Source organism: Oryx dammah, unplaced genomic scaffold, assembly GCF_014754425.2.
Source record: "Oryx dammah isolate SB20612 unplaced genomic scaffold, SCBI_Odam_1.1 HiC_scaffold_29, whole genome shotgun sequence".
Classification (NCBI taxonomy): Eukaryota; Metazoa; Chordata; class Mammalia; order Artiodactyla; family Bovidae; genus Oryx; species Oryx dammah.
The window spans coordinates 50933322-50951347 of record NW_024070213.1 but is presented as its reverse complement, the minus strand read 5'-3'; the positions used below and the strand labels follow the sequence as shown (position 1 = coordinate 50951347).

The following is an 18026-nucleotide window of genomic DNA, read 5'->3' as shown; positions in this document are numbered from 1 at the left end:
CTCACAGTATATCCACACTGTCATTCTGAACATCAGTCGTGAGCCTACAGGGGAGATTTGTTTGAGAGGCCTGCCCTCACAGTGCATTCATGCATGCTCAGTCACTCAGTCATGTCAGATTCTTTGCGACCCCATGGACTGTAGCCCATAAGCAGGCTCCTCTGTTCATGGGATTTCCCAGGCAAGAATACTGAAGTAGGTTGCCATTTCCTACTCCAAGGTGTCTTCCCAACCCAGGGGTCGAACCCACATCTCCTGCATTGGCAGGCAAAGTCTTTACCACTGAGCCACCTGTTAAGCTCTAAAAAGATGGTAGATTCTCTCAATCTTGGAGAAATTGCCCTGTGATAACCCTCTATTGTTCCTGTGTTTGATTCACAGCCATTAAGTGGACCTTTTTGTCTTTGTTTCCAGGAGCTTCCCAAGAATCCAAAAACATCTCAGTTTTACTTCCAGTTGCTGGTAAGAATGCGTATGTATGTCTAACTAGAAGAATTGAGTCTCAAACCCCTGATATGAGTTAAAGATATGAGATTAAATCTGTAACCTCTGGAGTAGGTAAAGATAGAAGACAGTCCTGGAACCTACCTTTCTGCAATACTCTCTGTGTTGGTCATCTGTGAACTTCTCAGGCCCCAGGTGGGCAGCATATGAGTGGAATAAAGGTTGCCTTTGCCCGTTGCACATGTGAGAATGTATTTTATGAAATAACTGCCATCCAACCCGTTGAGACAAGAAGCATTACTAGGGCAATCAGCTAACTCTTCAGGTGAAAATATTAAGTTAAATCTTTCTGCATCTCATACATCAGAATATAGTCCAGAGATATTGAAGAAAAAGAATAAAAATCTAGAAGAGTAAAATCTAGAAGGAACTATAAGTAACCATAGGTCCTTAGCCTTGGCAAGAACCCAGAACAGTTGAGTAAATTGTCATATTACTTACATTTGCATTCTTATCTCAACCATAGAAAACATGTAGTGTGTGAAAGAGACACACTGGCAAAAAGTTATCTGGAAATAACAGACATCTTTCTAGGTGGTGGGATTATGGGTAGTTATTTTCTTTTTTATACTATATTTTCAAATCTTTCATTCTAGTCAACGTATGTCATTCTACAACCAGATAAAAATGAACATTATTTCCATGTCTAAGGAAGTAGGTGATTCTGAATCTAAGACTAAATGAAACACAAGTCTCTCCATTCAGTTTTTCTCTCCCCTCTGCCATTGTGTACTCTCTCTCTCTCATTTGTTTGAGCCCTTGCCTTTACTTATGTTAGGTATTGGGTTGGCCAAAAAGTTCGTTTGGGTTTTTCCATACAATGGTACAAAAAAGCTTGAACGAACTTTTTGGCCAACCCAATACATGGCCTGTGGCCCCCACTTGCCTTCCCCACAGGAACATTCTGTGCGAGACCTGATTGGCTCTGGCCCCTTCACCGTCCTGGCACCTTTATCTGCAGCCTTTGATGAGGAACCCCAGGTAAGCATGAAGCTAGAGGCAGGTAGATAGAAGAGCTTTGGGACTGAAACACAATCTTTGGGTATCACCCTGGAACCAACACAAAAGACATTTCTAAACAGGAGATTTAGAATCAGCTTGAGGTGACCAGCAATGAAAGGGGTTGCCTGTCAGTGTGGGAACCCCCATCAGGAGAAGCATTCAAGTGGATTTGGGGTCACCACTAGCAGAGACTTCTAGAGGACATCCCTAAATAGGGTAGGAGGTTGGGAAAGACCAACCATTCTTAAATAATTTAAACTCTGATAGACACCCCTCCAAAAAAAAAAAAAAAAGAAATGCTAGATGAATGGGATATAAATAGGTTCTTTTCTTGCAGAATTTATCAGAGCCTTTACTGTCTAACATTCACTTGGACTCTTCATGCTGGATTATCCATTAGTATGTAATAATGTAGCAAGCATTTATTGAACATTTCCAACCAGACAGCTGCTAGCTCTGACTGGAACCCTCGGATCTATTGCAGATTAAGGACTGGGACAAAGGGGGCCTGATGCCCCAGATTCTTCGGTATCACGTGATTGCCTGCCACCAGCTGCTTCTGGATAACCTGAAATTGACCCCAAATGCTACTTCTCTCCAAGGGGAGTCACTTGTCATCTCCGTGTCTCAGGTAGGAGAAGCCACTTCAGGAAGGTGCTCATTTTCCTTGGGCCCTCTCTCTTTCCTCTTCCTTAGAGCAATGAGAATAATAATAATAACAACTAACGCATGTGGGAATGACTGCTCTATGCCGGCTACTATCCTAAGTGTCTGATGTGTGTGTGCTAAGTCACTTCAGTCATGTCCGACTCTTTGAGACACATGGACTGTAACCTGCCAGACTCCTCTGTCCATGCGATTTTCCAGGCAACAATACTGAAGTGGGTTGCCATGCCCTCCTCCAGGGGATCTTCCCACCCAAGAATCAAACCTGTGTCTCCTATGACTCCTGCACTGCAGACAGGTTCTTTATCCCTGAGCCACTGGGGATATGTACTAACTGATTTAATCCTCAGAATCCCATAATGTAGATACTATTTTCCTCAATTTAAAAATTAGGAAACTGAACTCAGGTTAAGTAGCTTTTCCAAGGTCACACAGCAAGTAAATATTAGAGCTGGAACTGAAACTCAGAGGCAAGGCAGCTTCAGGTGGTCAAGAGAACTGCTTTCAGCAGTAGCTGGGGAGGGATGAAAGCTTTTGTTCAAAGCCTTGACCATACTGATGCCTTCCCTCACCCCCAAAAGAAACACATGTTGACTATGGAATTCATGACAAAGGGAAAAAGTATGTGATGGGGTCAGAAGGGGGGTTGCTAGAGAAGACATCTGAAAAAGAAGCCGATTATGATCAGCTTATTATTTCATATTGGAGAATCACAGTGAAATAACTGTTTTGGTTAATTGTTCAGTCACTGAGTTGTGTCTGACTCTTTGCAACCCCATGGATTGCAGCATGCCAGGCTTCCCTGTCCTTCACTGTCTCCCAGAGTTTGCTCAGACTCATGTCCATTGAGTCAGTGATGCCATCCAACCATCTCATCCTAGCACCCACTTCTCTTCCTGCCCTCCATCTTTCCCAGCATCAGGGTCTTTTCCAATGAGTTGGCTCTTCACATCAGGTGGCCAAAGTATTGGAGATTATTTGCTATTAACTTCTCCAGGTGAAAATTATATTCTTGACATATGCTTAAGTAATTTGGATCTTCAGATTTTGCTCACAGCTCTACTTGAACATTCACTTTCATGATGATTTAATATGTTCACAGAATATTTTGGAAGAAGTGATTTTGTATCTGTTTGTCTTTGTGCTCATTTCCTCTTTTTTCTTTTTTGGTTGATTTCAGGACATGGTATTGATAAATAATAAAGCCAGGATCATATCCAGTGATATCATCTGTACAAACGGAATCATCCACATCATAGACAAACTGCTGTCTCCCCAAAACTTGCTTATCACCCCTAGAGATGCCTCTGGAACAGTTCTGGTGGGTGAACTCATTGTCAAACTCTCAGCATGGAGTGACTCACAAGAATGTAATTTATTGTCTCAATTCTGCTTTTGAAGCATTGTTCAAGACAGTTAAATTTTGCTGCTTCAGTCTCAAGTTACTATTAAAAACCTCACTGGGGCTTCCCTGGCAGTTTAGTGGTTAAGACTCTGCACTTTCACATAAGGAGATGCTGGCTTCGATCCCTAGTCAGAGAAATAAGATCCCACAAGCCACATGTCACACTACCCCCAAAAAAACAAAACCTCATTAATACTGTTCTTGCATGCATGCTAAGTCACTTCAGTCATATCCAACTCTTTGCAACCCTATGGACTGTAGCCTGCCAGGCTCCTCTGTCCATGGGATTCTCCAGGCAAGAATTCTGGAGTAGGTTGCCATGCCCTCCTCCAGGGGATCTTCTCAAACCAGGAATCGAGCCTGAGTCTTTTTTTTTTTTTTTTTTTTGAGCCAAAGCATTCATCATTTTTATTTTTTTTTTAATTTTTATTTTTACTTTATTTTACTTTACAATACTGTATTGGTTTTGCCATACACTGACATGAATCCACCACAGGTGTACACGTGTTCCCAATCCTGAACCCCTCTCCCACCTCCCACACCATATCAGCTCTCTGGATCATCCCCCTGGATCATCCCCATGCACCAGCCCCAAGCATCCTGTATCCTGTATCGAACATAAACTGGTGATTCGTTTCTTACATGATAGTATACATGTTTCAATGCCATTCTCCCAAATCATCCCACCCTCTCCCTCTCCCTCAGAGTCCAAAAGTCTGTTCTATACATCTGTGTCTCTTTTGCTGTCTCGCATACAGGGTTATCATTACCATCTTTCTAAATTCCATATATATGTGTTAGTATACTGTATTGGTGTTTTTCTTTCTGGCTTACTTCACTCTGTATAATTGACTCCAGTTTCATCCACCTCATTAGAACTGATTCAAATGTATTCTTCCTAATGGCTGAGTAATACTCCATTGTGTATATGTACCACAGCTTTCTTATCCATTCATCTGCTGATGGACATCTAGGTTGTTTCCATGTTCTGGCTATTATAAACAGTGCTGCGATGAACATTGGGGTACATGTGTCTCTTTCAATTCTGGTTTCCTTGGTGTGTATGCCCAGCAGTGGGATTGCTGGGTCATAAGGCACTTCTATTTGCAATTTTTTAAGGAATCTCCACACTGTTCTCCATAGTGGCTGTACTAGTTTGCATTCCCACCAACAGTGTAAGAGGGTTCCCTTTTCTCCACACCCTCTCCAGCATTTATTGCTTGTAGACTTTTGGATCACAGCCATTCTGACTGGTGTGAAATGGTATCTCATTGTGGTCTTGATTTGCATTTCTCTGATAATGAGTGATGTTGAGCATCTTTTCATGTGTTTGTTAGCCATCCGTATGTCTTCTTTGGAGAAATGTCTATTTAGTTCTTTGGCCCATTTTTAGATTGGGTTGTTTATTTTTCTGGAATTGAGCTGCATAAGTTGCTTATATATTTTTGAGATTAGTTGTTTGTCAATTGCTTCATTTGCTATTATTTTCTCCCATTCAGAAGGCTGTCTTTTAACCTTGCTTATAGTTTCCTTTTTTGTGCAGAAGCTTTTAATTTTAATTAGATCCCATTTGTTTATTTTTGCTTTTATTTCCAGTATTCTGGGAGGTGGATCATAGAGGATCCTGCTGTGATTTATGTCGGGGAGTGTTTTGCCTATGTTCTCCTTTAGGAGTTTTATAGTTTCTGGTCTTACATTTAGATCTTTAATCCATTTTGAGTTTATTTTTGTGTATGGTATTAGAAAGTGATCTAGTTTCATTCTTTTACAAGTGGTTGACCAGTTTTCCCAGCACCACTTGTTAAAGAGATTGTCTTTATTCCATTGTATATTCTTGCCTCTTTTGTCGAAGATAAGGTGTCCATAGGTGTGTGGATTTATCTCTGGGCTTTCTGTTTTGTTCCATTGATCTATATTTCTGTCTTTGTGCCAATACCATACTGTCTTGATGACTGTGGCTTTGTAGTAAAGCCTGAAGTCAGACAGGTTGATTCCTCCAGTTCCATTCTTCTTTCTCAAGATTGCTTTGGCTATTCGAAGTTTTTTGTATTTCCATACAAATTGTGAAATTATTTGTTCTAGCTCTGTGAAAAATACTGCTGGTAGCACGATAGGGATTGCATTGAATCTATAGATTGCTTTGGGCAGTATACTCATTTTCACTATATTGATTCTTCCAATCCATGAACATGGTATATTTCTCCATCTATTAGTGTCCTCTTTGATTTCTTTCATCAGTGTTTTATAGTTTTCTATATATAGGTCTTTACTTTTTTAGGTAGATATATTCCTAAGTATTTTATTCTTTTCATTGCAATGGTGAATGGAATTGTTTTCTTAATTTCTTTTTCTACTTTCTTATTATTAGTGTATAGGAATGCAAAGGATTTCTGTGTGTTGATTTTATATCCTGCAACTTTACTATATTCATTGATTAGCTCTAGTAATTTTCTGGTGGAGTCTTTAAGGTTTTCTATGTAGAGCATCATGTCATCTGCAAACAGTGAGAGTTTTACTTCTTCTTTTCCAATTTGGATTCCTTTTATTTCTTTTTCTGCTCTGATTGCTGTGGCCAAAACTTCCAGAACTATGTTGAACAGTAGTGGTGAGAGTGGGCACCCTTGTCTTGTTTCTGACTTTAGGGGAAATGCTTTCAATTTTTCACCATTGAGGATAACGTTTGCTGTGGGTTTGTCATATATAGCTTTTATTATGTTGAGATATGTTCCTTCTATTCCTGCTTTCTGGAGAGTTTTTATCATAAATGGATGCTGAATTTTGTCAAAGGCCTTCTCTGCATCTATTGAGATAATCATATGGCTTTTATTTTTCAATTTGTTAATGTGGTGAATTACATTGATTGATTTGCAGATATTGAAGAATCCTTGCATCCCTGAGCCTGAGTCTTTTATGTCTCCTGCATTGGCAGGCAGGTTCTTTACCAGTAGAGTCACCTGAGAAGCCCATAAGAAATACTATTCCTCAGTTCAGTTCAGTCACTCAGTCATGTCCAACTCTTTGAAACCCCATGAACTGCAGCACACCAGGCCTCCCTGTCCATCACCAACTCCCAGAGTTCACTCAAACTCACGTCCATCGAGTCAGTGATGCCATCCAGCCATCTCATCCCCTGTCGTCCCCTTCTTCTCCTGTCCCCAATCCCTCCCAGCAAAGGGGTCTTTTCCAATGAGTCAGCTCTTCGCCTGAGGTGGCCGAAGTACTGGAGTTTCAGCTTTAGCATCATTCCTTCCAAAGAACACCCAGGACTGATCTCCTTTAGAATGGACTGGTTGGATCTCCTTATAGTCCAAAGGACTCTCAAGAGTCTTCTCCAACACTACAGTTCAAAAGTATCAGTTCTTCAGCTCTCAGCTTTCTTCACAGTACTATTCCTAGTAAGAAATAAATAAGTGAAATAACTATTTTAAATAGTTGAATGGATTTTGTAAATTATTCTTTAATTTCCACAAGGGCAGGTTGTGCATAGATTTGGAAGATGGAGAAATTACATAGATGGGTGATAACAATGATGAGAGAGATGATAGATAGATGATCCATAGGTAGGTAGGCATGTAGGAAGATAGACAGATAGACAGACAGATACCATTAAAACTAAACCAGGAGTAAAACATCTTCTCAATGGACAGAAAAGACACTTTCAACTTTTTTGTTACTTATTAGTGTTGGGTTCTCATTGCAGATAGCCAAATCCACTGTATCTCATTTAAATAAAAAGGAGTTTCTAAGGATGTTAAGTATATCACCAAATCTCTTGGAAAGCAAGAGAGCCTAATTTAGACACTACACAGCTGGGGACAAAGCAGCTGGGGCACTTGTGAAGGGAAGCCACCTAACTCCCCCACAGGGCTGTTCAGAACCAGCGCTGCCTGTGCCCTCTGTCTCAGGCCCCATCACTAGGAGACAAGAGTCTGCACACCAGATGCCTCCAGCCCTGTGACCATCAGAAGATCTAATATCCCTGCTAGCAGCCACCACCTCTTCGTGTCGTGTGTTTCTGCCTATAAGTTTTGCACAAGCACTTCTGCTTGGGGGATCCCATACCACATGTGGGACTCTAGCTGCGGGGCAGTCTGGGAAAGCGTAGTGCACAGCCATCCAGCCCCTGTGATATGGAAAGGCAGGCGTACAACCTACAGAGCCTCCTGTTATCTTCCCCTCATTTTATGCAGTTGAGCTTTTGTTAACGTGCTTTGTGAACTGTACAAATAAAAGTTTCATTCCCATTCTTACTATCTTTGCAGCAAAATCTTACGACAGTGGCCATGAACCACGGCTATGGCAAATTTAGCAACTTGATTCAGGTAAAAGCCTCGGAGAAAAGTTGCCTCAGAGGGTGTAACCTACCTAAAGGGGTTTGGTTTTTTGTTTGTTACATAGTTTTTGTTTGCGGCACTAGCCAGCTGTTGTGGGGTTTTAAGGAAGTCTAATGTTCTGGAGAACAAAGTCATACTCTGCCACTCCATCCCCCAAATGTTTCCTCGCTGAGTTAGAAGTTAAAGTATTTGAGGCTAGAGTGAGGGAAAGGAATTAGGATGTGCGCATTCCTAAAATAGGGGCTTCTTGTCTAGAATGATCACCCCCTTTACTGAGATGGGGAAGCTGAAAGGCAAAGATGGGAAATCTCTGCCCATTAGACAGGCAGAAATTACATTTCAAACCACATTTTTCTGACATCAGAGACAAGTCCCACGAATTGTGTAGAGAAACTTCTTGTTCAAAGCTTTCAGAGAATAATCAGGAAGGAGCAGGTTCTTCCATAACCTCCTCCACCACCTACCCCAGCAGTCTCAGGAGGTCTCTAAGAACCCTAGGGTCCCCATAGCACAGACTGCAAACCTCTGTGCAGACCAGCAATTTCCAAAGGGGTCTGGGGCTTGGACTCTCTGGGAAGCTTTTTAGAAAAGGAGATTGGAAGGTGCTCATAATAAGACTCTGCAGTGGTGTTACAGACCAGTATCTTTGCCCACCCACCAACTCCCTAAACCTTCTAGTGCCCCCACCCCTGGGCATCGGGTCTGCTTGAACACAAGTTTATAGCAAGTTAAAAAGCTCTCTGGGTCTCAAAAAGAGGGAGTCATAAAGCACTTCATAGGGTCATTGGGAAAACTACAAGGAAAAATGTATATGGTGCACAAGAAAAAATGTAGAAGATTCTCAGAATGATTCTTTGCCAGTCACCTGGCAATTTCTTTTTTGAGTCTATGTGATCTAGAAATCCTCTAAATATATACAAGTATCTCAATATTGTATAGGTTTCACATTTTTAAAGGAAATGTGGGGGAAGTGCTAAGTGGGTCTTCCAGAAATTAAAATGTTTGGACGAAAGTAGTGGCAAAAAAAGAGTCTTGCTAAAGTGTGTTTCCCTATTAACAAAGCCCAGAATTGGCTTTTCTGTTTTACTTTCTAAGAAAATCAGAGTCAGAATGATGGGAGTGTGAAGAAGGCCTCCAGTTTCAGGCTGAATCTCGCTTAAACTAGCCAAAGGCCTGAGAAGCCCCATGGCGGGCACAGAGAGGGCCCCAGGCTGGCCCTTGGGTTCCAGAGTCAGTGCTTCTTGGCTGGGCTTTGGGGCGCACCTCACCAACTCCTTGTGTTTCAGGACTCCGGCTTGCTGAGCGTCATCACAAACCCCATCCACACCCCAGTCACACTTTTCTGGCCCAGTGACCGAGCTCTCCAAGCCCTGCCCCGTGAACAACAGGATTTCCTGTTCAACCAAGACAACAAGGACAAGCTGAAGGAGTACTTGAAGTTCCATGTGATCCGAGATGCCAAGGTATTCTGCTTTTACACAGACGGGAATGGCAAGGTTGCCCTCAAGGTGATCAAATCTAGGAATTGTCTTTACCTCTCAGTCCCCGTGGTGTTGGGAGGTCTGAGCATCCCGTGCCCCTGCTGTGTCCTCCTCTGTCTGGCTGTGGGGAACTGACCACAAGAGTATAGCTCATCTGGTTTTGTTTCTCCCCTGCCATTGTTTTATTTCCCCTAACTTTAACCAATACTCAAAAGCATCCTTCCCCTCTTCTACTGCAGACCAGCTCCCTCCCTTCCCTAGTTCACAAGGCAAAGTGTCTCTTGACAGTTCCCAAGTTTCTCCCAGATGGACTCTTTCTCCCCCAATTCCAGAGTTTCTAGGCAAAGGATGGATTCATCCAGCTGCAACCAGTTGTTGGCTCGTGTACCGATCTACTGCAAGTAGGGAAGCAGGATTGTGTAGGAACATGGCAACTCTTGCTAAAACCCTGTCCCTCTGAATCCTCCGCCAGGACCATTTCCCCCGAGGAGTAAGACATCTAATCCAAGAGGGCCTGCTGTCCTCACTTGGGTTAATTTGTAGGTCCTGTGTTAGTTTCCTAGGCTGCCATAACCAATGACCACAAACTGGGTGACTTGAAACAGTAGAAATAAATCCCCTCAGAGTTCTGGGGACTGGAAGTCTGAGATCAAGGTGTTAACAAGGTTGTTTCTGCTGGAATTCCTGAGGGAGAGGCTGTTCCCTGCTTTCTTCCTGGCTTCTGGTGGTGTCCAGACATCCCTGGCATCCCAGGCTTGTAGCTACATCCCTCCAGTCTCTGCTTCTGTTGTCACATGGCTGGCTGTCCTCTCCCTGTGTGTTTCTGTGTCTTCACATGGCACTCTCCTCTTCTCTCTTCTTCTTAAGATGACACCAATCTTTTTGGATTAAGGGCCTACTGTACTCTGGTGGCTCAGAGGTTAAAGCGTCTGCCTCCAATGTGGGAGACCTGGGTTCGATCCCTGGGTCAGGAAGATCCCCTGGAGAAGGAAATGGCAACCCACTCCAGTATTCTTGCCTGGAGAATCCCCTGGACGAAGGAGCCTGGTAGGCTACAGTCGACGGGGTCGCAAAGAGTTGGACACGACTGAGCATCTTCAACTCAACTACTCTGGTATGGGCTTCCCTGGTGGCTCAGACATTAAAGAATCTGCCTGTAATACAGGAGATTTGGGTTCGATCCCTGGATCAAGAAGATCCCCTGGAGAAGGGAATGGCTACCCACTCCAGTATTCTTGCCTGGAGAATTCTAGGGACATAGAAGCCTGGCAGGCTACAGTCCATGGGGCCGCAGAGAGTCGGACACAACTGAGTGACTAACACTCTCTCTACTCTAAGGTGACCTCATCTCAACCAATTACATCTGCAATGATCTCATTTCCAAGGAAGATCACATTTTGAGGTAATGGGGACCTAGCCTTCAGTGAAACTTTTGAGGGGTCACAATTCAGCCCATCATGGTGCCCTAATGCAATTTCCCTAACCTGGTCTGCCGCAGGCTTCATGCAGCAACACAGCATCTTCCATGGACCCCTGAACACAGAAGGGGAAGGAAGGGTGACTGAAACAAGCTGGAGACTTTCCTACAGAAAAAAAGGCCAACTTCCTAGAGAATCCATACTTATTCTTCCTCTTGATTCTGTCTACTGTCATTTTGAAGCTGGAATTATTAGAACTCAGAAAAAAAATCTTGCATCTAAATTTGGTTTGTTAGCAAAGCTCCTTCTTCAACCCAGATTCAGGGTATTAATGTGATCCCATCGCTCCTACAGGTCTTGGCAGTGGATCTCCCCAGATCTGCTACCTGGAAGACCCTGCAAGGTTCTGAGCTGAGTGTGAAGTGTGGAGCTGGCAGTGACATCGTGAGTATTGTCACCCAGAGCGGGGGCAGGGGCAGAGAATGCATGCCCCAACCATTGCCACTTCCAGGAGATGTTTCACTTTTTCCCACATTGGTAGCAAGTTCTTTCTCTCACTGCTTTCATGACTATATCCCCTGAATAAGTGAATATGATGAAAACCCTGATAAATCCTGGCCAGCCCAAGCCCTCACCAGGTGTCAAGGAGCCCCCCTTACACTTGTAGAAAGTAGCTTCTTGTTGATTTTTCAGAAGATTTATTTTCCAGTGTGAGATACTTCCCTGAAACAAGAAAAACGCTGTCATTCCTTTCCCTTCCTTCCTGGCCCCTCTGCAGCCTCCCCTCCAGCCCTCTCTTGGCAGTCAGGGCCAGCTCTGGGCCATATCTACCTAGATCAGCAAACAGAAAATTTGCAATTTTCACCTTCTTTGGCTAGTTCCTGACAATATTACCTTCCTGTAATTCCACATGATAAGTAGATTTGGTGGGATAATAGTAGCTACACCCTGTATCTTATATTTAATGGAAAATGACAGTGGCTTAAATATATAAGGGTTTAGCTCTCTTTAAAAAAAAAAAAAAAACTACAAGTAGCCAATCCAGAGCTAGTATGATAGCTCACTGAGGGAGCTCCTTCTGTCTTTCTGCTCTGTAGCATGTATTTCTAGCCTCACAGTCACCTCAAGGTCCAACATGACTGCTGGAGGTCCAGCCATCACACTACATTCTAAGCAGGAGAAAGTGAAAAAGTGATTTACCTCCAAACTGAGTCAGTTACCTTCAGGGAGCCTTCAGAGAAGTCTCAGACAACATTTTGTTTACATCTTCTGACAAGCAAGAATCCCTCTTGATGATTGGATTGGAATGGCATTAAATTTGTTCCTGAATCCAAAGAGTGTTAACATCTTTACACCCAACTTCTGGAAAGTTATCCCAATGTACTTATACTCTTGAGATCAGCTACACTATCTCCATAGAAACTGGGCACTTATCAAAAGAAGAATGTCAACTGTTCATCCTGAGTGCTCAGAGAAGGCGATGGCACCCCACTCCAGTACTCTTGCCTGGAAAATCCTATGGATGGAGGAGCCTGGTAGGCTGCTGTCGATGGGGTCGCTACGAGTGGGACATGACTGAACGACTTCACTTTCACTTTTCACTTTCATGCATTGGAGAAGGAAATGTCAACCCACTCCAGTATTCTTGCCTGGAGAATCCCAGGGATGGGGGAGCCTGGTGGGTACACAGAGTCAGACACGACTGAAGCAACTTAGCATCCTGAGTGCTAATAAGGCTTTCAGAGCACTTTGTATTCAGAGTACCATTTAGTTAAACTTTATATGCATGTAATCATTAATCCTATCCACCTGGTGAAAACAATTAAACCTCAGTGAAGTTTAGGGACTGGCTCATATAGTGCAAGAGTGAAAGTGCAGGGATTCAACTACAGTTTTCTAGTGTTCTTCCCACTGAATCACACTGTGTGCGTCCTATCAAACACTACTGAGATGTCTTTTTCTTTTCATGGAACTTTCTAAAAGCATTTTGCTTCCTGTTGGGGGGTGGGTGTGGGGAATATATCCATCAATTTACTGTGTGGACTTTAGGAAGGGATGCTCAAGGATTGTTGCAGGAATTCAACAAATTAATGTATCTAGAGCATGATTTAGACAATGTCTTCTTGTTCAGTCAATAAGTTGTGTGACTTTTTGAGATCCCATGGACTGCAGCATGCTAGGCTCCTCTATCCTTCACTATTTCCCAGAATTTGCTCAAACTCATGTTCATTGTGTCAGTGATGCCCTCCAACCATCTCATCCTCTGTTGCCCACTTCTCCTGCCCTCAATCTTTCCCAGCATCAGGGTATTTCCAATGAGATGGCTCTTTGCATCAGGTGGCCAAAATCTCAGAGCTTCAGCATCAGTCCTTCTAATGAATGTTCAGGGTTGATTTCCTTTAGGATTAACTGGTTTGATCCCCTTATAGTCCAAGGGACTCTCAAGAATCTTCTCCAGCAGTACAATTCAAAAGCATCAATGCCTGCTGCTGCTGCTGCTAAGTCACTTCAGTTGTGTCCGACTCTGTGCGTCCCCATAGATGGCAGCCTACCAGGCTCCCCCATCCCTGGGATTCTCCAGGCAAGAACACTGGAAGTAAAAAGTGGAAGTGAAGACGTTCAGTCGTGTCCGACCCTTAGTGACCCCATGGACTGCAGCCCACCAGGCTCCTGAGTCCATGGGATTCTCCAGGCAAGAGGACTGGAGTGGGGTGCCATTGCCTTCTCCTAGTGCATGTGAAAAAGAAGTTGCTGTCATTATAAGGTTAAAGCCCATCACTGTATATTTTGGAAAGGAAGTGGTACTGGAGCTTTGCTAGGTGCTGGCACTAAATAAGAAAACTGGGTAACTGCCTGTGAAGTGGCCTTGTCAACCAAGTTTATCCTGAGCCAGGGTCAGGCCACATCTGCTCCACCTTGTCACCCCCACCACCACTACCATCTATACTTCGATGAAGCAGTATTGCTGAGTGGCCAGGAGTGGGGGGCTGAGACTGCCAGCCTGGGCGTGAATATCCACACCACCACTTACTGAACGTGTGACCTTGGTGAGTTACCTAACCACTCACTGCCTCAGTTTCCTCATCTGTAAATGAGAATACCAGCAATAGTAGCCACATCATAGGGTGGCTGTGAGGACGGAAGGAACTTGCAAAGGTAAAGCACAAAGAACAGTACTTGGGTATAATACATTCTAAGCATTTGTGATGTAGACGTTGATATAAATATATATCAGTTCTTTCTGACTCTGGTAGGTTCTGGCCACATTCCATGGCCTGAGAAGAGGAGAAGTCTGAGGATCACTGACTGTTCACCCTCTCTCTCTCCCTGTCTCGCAGGGTGACCTCTTCCTAAACAGCCAAACGTGCAGAATTGTGCAGCGGGAGCTCTTATTTGACTTGGGTGTGGCCTATGGTATCGACTGTCTACTGATCGACCCCACCCTGGGGGGCCGTTGCGACACTTTTACCACTTTCGATGTCTCGGTCAGTCCTGGAAACTATACTGTAGAAAGAGACCCTTGGGCCAACAAACAGCCCTTGTGACCTAGCGTGGACCCTGCTGTGAACACTCAGAGGGCTGGTCCCCAGCGAACATGGGAACCAGGGGATCAGGAAGCCACAGGACAGGGCTTTTCAGATTCACCATCAACAAGCATCTATTCAGTCCTGTACAGGCCTTGCCCATTCTCATTTATCCACCCACCCATTCATCCCCTCATTATTAAGTGAGCAGCTGTCGGGGACCAACAGTATGCCCTGTTCTGCCAATCATTTTCAAACCCACCCATCCACTCAGTCACTCACTTATCCAATCAACAAGCAGTTTCTGAGCTTCTGCCAGTATAAACCATGTGAAACTGCCATGTTTGACAGAGTATGACTACAAAAATGGCCGTGTCATATGGTTCTAATATCTAGTATATGCTGCCCATACTTCCATTCTCTTGTTCATGCACTAACACTGATTGAATCTCTGTCCTGGGCCCTGCACTGTGTGAGGCACATGTGCACTTCACTCTCGTTCATCCATCCAGTACCATTTATTGAGTAATGACCTTTGAGCCTACTGTTCTGCTCAATGCCCATCTTACCCCTATCCAATGATAGAAGTAGTGATCATCAACTGAATTATGTCAATTTGGAAATTGAGTCTCAAAGAAATGAAGTGACTTAAATGGCAAAGTCTGTGACCCATTGATTTCTATACCAGGTGACTCATAGGCATTCGATAAATACCTAGATTACTATAATACCAATCAGCCAAAGTAAGAGATGAAAAAACAGTTGTTAACTTCTTAACTTCCAAAGTATATATACACACATTTTTTTTTCAGTTAATCATTGTTCCTCACAAATCCCCTGAAAATCACTAGCAAGAATTAGTATCCCTATTTTATAGATTAGAAGACTAAGGATCAAAGAATGTGATTCGCAAACATTTCATGGCTGATCTCTAAGGGAACTGACATTTGTATACACATTTTCCCATGGCTGCTATGCCATGTGCTGTGTGACTCTGCCCTGGTGCCCCTTCATCTGATAAGGAACTTATCACCTCAAAGAACTAAACCAAGGAGCTGAGATCCAAGACAGACCTTCAGAATTCTCTATGGCAAAATTGCAGTGCATTTGTTTTTATATTCTTAATCATAGCTTGAATCTTAACCAAGATTAAGTTCTTATAATCATAGCAATAACCAGGGGCATTTGCTTTGTTTCCTAATACTCTGGATTTTTAAGTGTTTCTTTTCTTGCATACTAGGGGAGTTGTGGAAACTGTATCTTTACTCCCAGTTGCCCCAAGTGGACTAAACCAAAGGTAACTATGAACACAGTGATAATGTTTGGAGAGTGATAGGTTTGTTTCTTTATTAGACCCCAGTTTCCTTATAGGTATGGGTGTGTGCACATCTGTGTATGTCTGTGGGTGTGTTATAACTGTGTGTAACTAATTGATGTCTTTCTTTCAACAATCAGGCCAATGGGATGAGAGTGTGAACATTCTTAGCCCAGGGAAACTGTCAGCCCACTTTTAAAATCTAGAAGAGTCATGAGATTAAAGACCTAGAAGGAGTTACAAAAATAATGCTAATTCTAAAAATAATAGTTGCCTTTAGTTGGTTGCTGCTTATGTCCCTGGCTCTGTGTTGGACTCTTTATTTTGACATTATCCTCTGTTCCCATTATAATACAGGAAAATATATTACTACAGTTTATGACAAATGAGTCTCAGAGAGGGTAAGCAATCAGCCCAAGACCACACAGCTATAAGAAACAAAGCTAGGATTAGAGCCTAAAATACAATGTAAGAGTAATGGTTAAGGCAATGAAATTCGGAGTCCACAGTTATAGGGTCAAATTCCAGTGGGTGATCTTTGACAAGTCACTTAATCTATATGCTTTTGCCCCTGCACAATGGAGCTAATAATAGTTCTGTGTGTGATTATTAGGAAAGTAAGTTTTCAAATGTGGGAACAGGGCCTGGCACATAGTAAGTACTAGTTAAATATTGGTTTAAGCGCTTACTCCAAAGTCAAGCTCTTTCTACCCTACTAGTAACCCCTCTAACAGAAACACCCTTACAAAAATGAACTGTAACCCCATACCCTCTCTACTGATGATCTTGGGGGCTTGCCAGACCTCTCTCTGGATAGAAAGCTATGTCTTCCCCACTTTCTCCCCAGGTAAACTCATCTTTTGCAAACAGTTCTAAAGGCCCCCAAGTCCTTTGTCTTAAAATGGGGCAAAATCTTTTTTCCGTGGACTCCACCTCTGCCCCCTACCCCATTCATTTGCCTCTTTATGCCCCTGAGAAAAGAATTCCCTGCACAGGACTCATGGCCATTTGAGGCCTATTTTCTACTTGGGCAGTAGCTAGGATCTTCCACTAGGGGGCAAACTAGAGCCCAAGAGCCCAAGTACAGGAATGGAATGTGGAGGGATGGTTGGATCTCTTCCTTTAGGGCCAGAAGCAGAAGTGTCTGTACGATTTGCCCTTCAAGAGGAACCTGGAAGGCTGCAGACAACTTTGCACTCTGGTGATACAGCTCCCCAAGTGCTGCAAGGGCTACTTCTGGCCAGACTGTCAGGGTAAGAGTGCCTCTTATTATCTTGTGATTCTGAAATGATTGCACAATCACTGTGGAGCCTTTGAAAGTACCAGAAGTATAAAGTGGAAGGTAGGGGTGGGGGAGCAAGGGAGTATATTGTTCTCAATGATTCTACTAAGAAAAGATCCAAAAGCAATTATTCTGAAGAGTTGTGTAGCTTTCCTTCATTTTTTTTTCCTTATCATATTTGGTTTTTACAGAGTTGAGATTCTGCAGTGCAAAGGTTGTAAATCATGTGTTTTCTACTTAATGTTATAGAATAAGACATTGCCCATGGTGCTAGAAACCGTATATTTTATTTTTGAAATGATACTGAGTCAGTCTATGATACTGATAAGCACACTAGTTTAAATGCATCTAAGGACATCCACCTCGGCAGGGTGCTATATCAATGTGGTATGTGTGAGCCATTATTTCCTAAAAGCTCCCCTGTTATAAGATGTGTAACATCACCCTTCCTCCCTAGCCTCGCCCTTTCAGGAAAGGGCTCCTGAAACCCCTGGGTCTAGATACAACTTCTACCTAATAATGCAGCACAACAGCATAACGAATGCCACAGAGCTTCCTGTCCACCATGCACTGTTTTAATTGAACACATTTATTGAGTGCTACTCCCCACACAGGGCTTCCCTGGTGGCTCAGTGGTAAAGAATCTTCCTGGCAGTGGAGGAGACGCAGGTTCGATCCCTGGGTCAGGACAATCCCCTGGAGAAGGAAATGGCAATCCACTCCAGTATTCTTGCCTGGGAAATCCCATGGACAGAGAAGTCTGGCAGGCTACAGTCTAGTCAGTCAACTTAATGACCAAAGAACAAACCAATTTCCCATATATGGCAATACATCTGAACCTCTCAATAAGCCCTAAGAAGCACCTTCCATTGTCACCCCCATTTTACAGATGAGAAAATGGAGGTACACACTGGATAAGAAGCAAGTCCAAGTTCCCCCATTGTGTCTCCAGGAGCCATGATTTTCAGTACAATGGGCTTTCCTGGTGTCTCAGTGGTAAAGAATCCATCTGTTATACAGGAGACATAAGACTTCAGTTCAGTTCATTCACTCAGTCATGTTCGACTCTTTGCGACCCCATGGACTGCAGCACGC

General features: G+C 43.3%; 1 protein-coding gene across 1 annotated transcript in view; it reads left to right on the top strand.

Moving 5' to 3' along the window:
• STAB2 (stabilin 2) overlaps positions 1-18026 on the top strand; it is a 167785-nt gene that overhangs the window by 119770 nt on the left and 29989 nt on the right. Inside the window, exons 46-55 of the mRNA XM_040234847.1 lie at positions 415-462; positions 1402-1485; positions 1991-2137; positions 3353-3493; positions 7840-7899; positions 9198-9374; positions 11165-11254; positions 14149-14295; positions 15575-15631; positions 16776-16902. Of these exons, the coding sequence (XP_040090781.1) occupies positions 415-462; positions 1402-1485; positions 1991-2137; positions 3353-3493; positions 7840-7899; positions 9198-9374; positions 11165-11254; positions 14149-14295; positions 15575-15631; positions 16776-16902 (1078 nt within the window). The remainder of the gene's footprint in view (positions 1-414; positions 463-1401; positions 1486-1990; positions 2138-3352; positions 3494-7839; positions 7900-9197; positions 9375-11164; positions 11255-14148; positions 14296-15574; positions 15632-16775; positions 16903-18026) is intronic.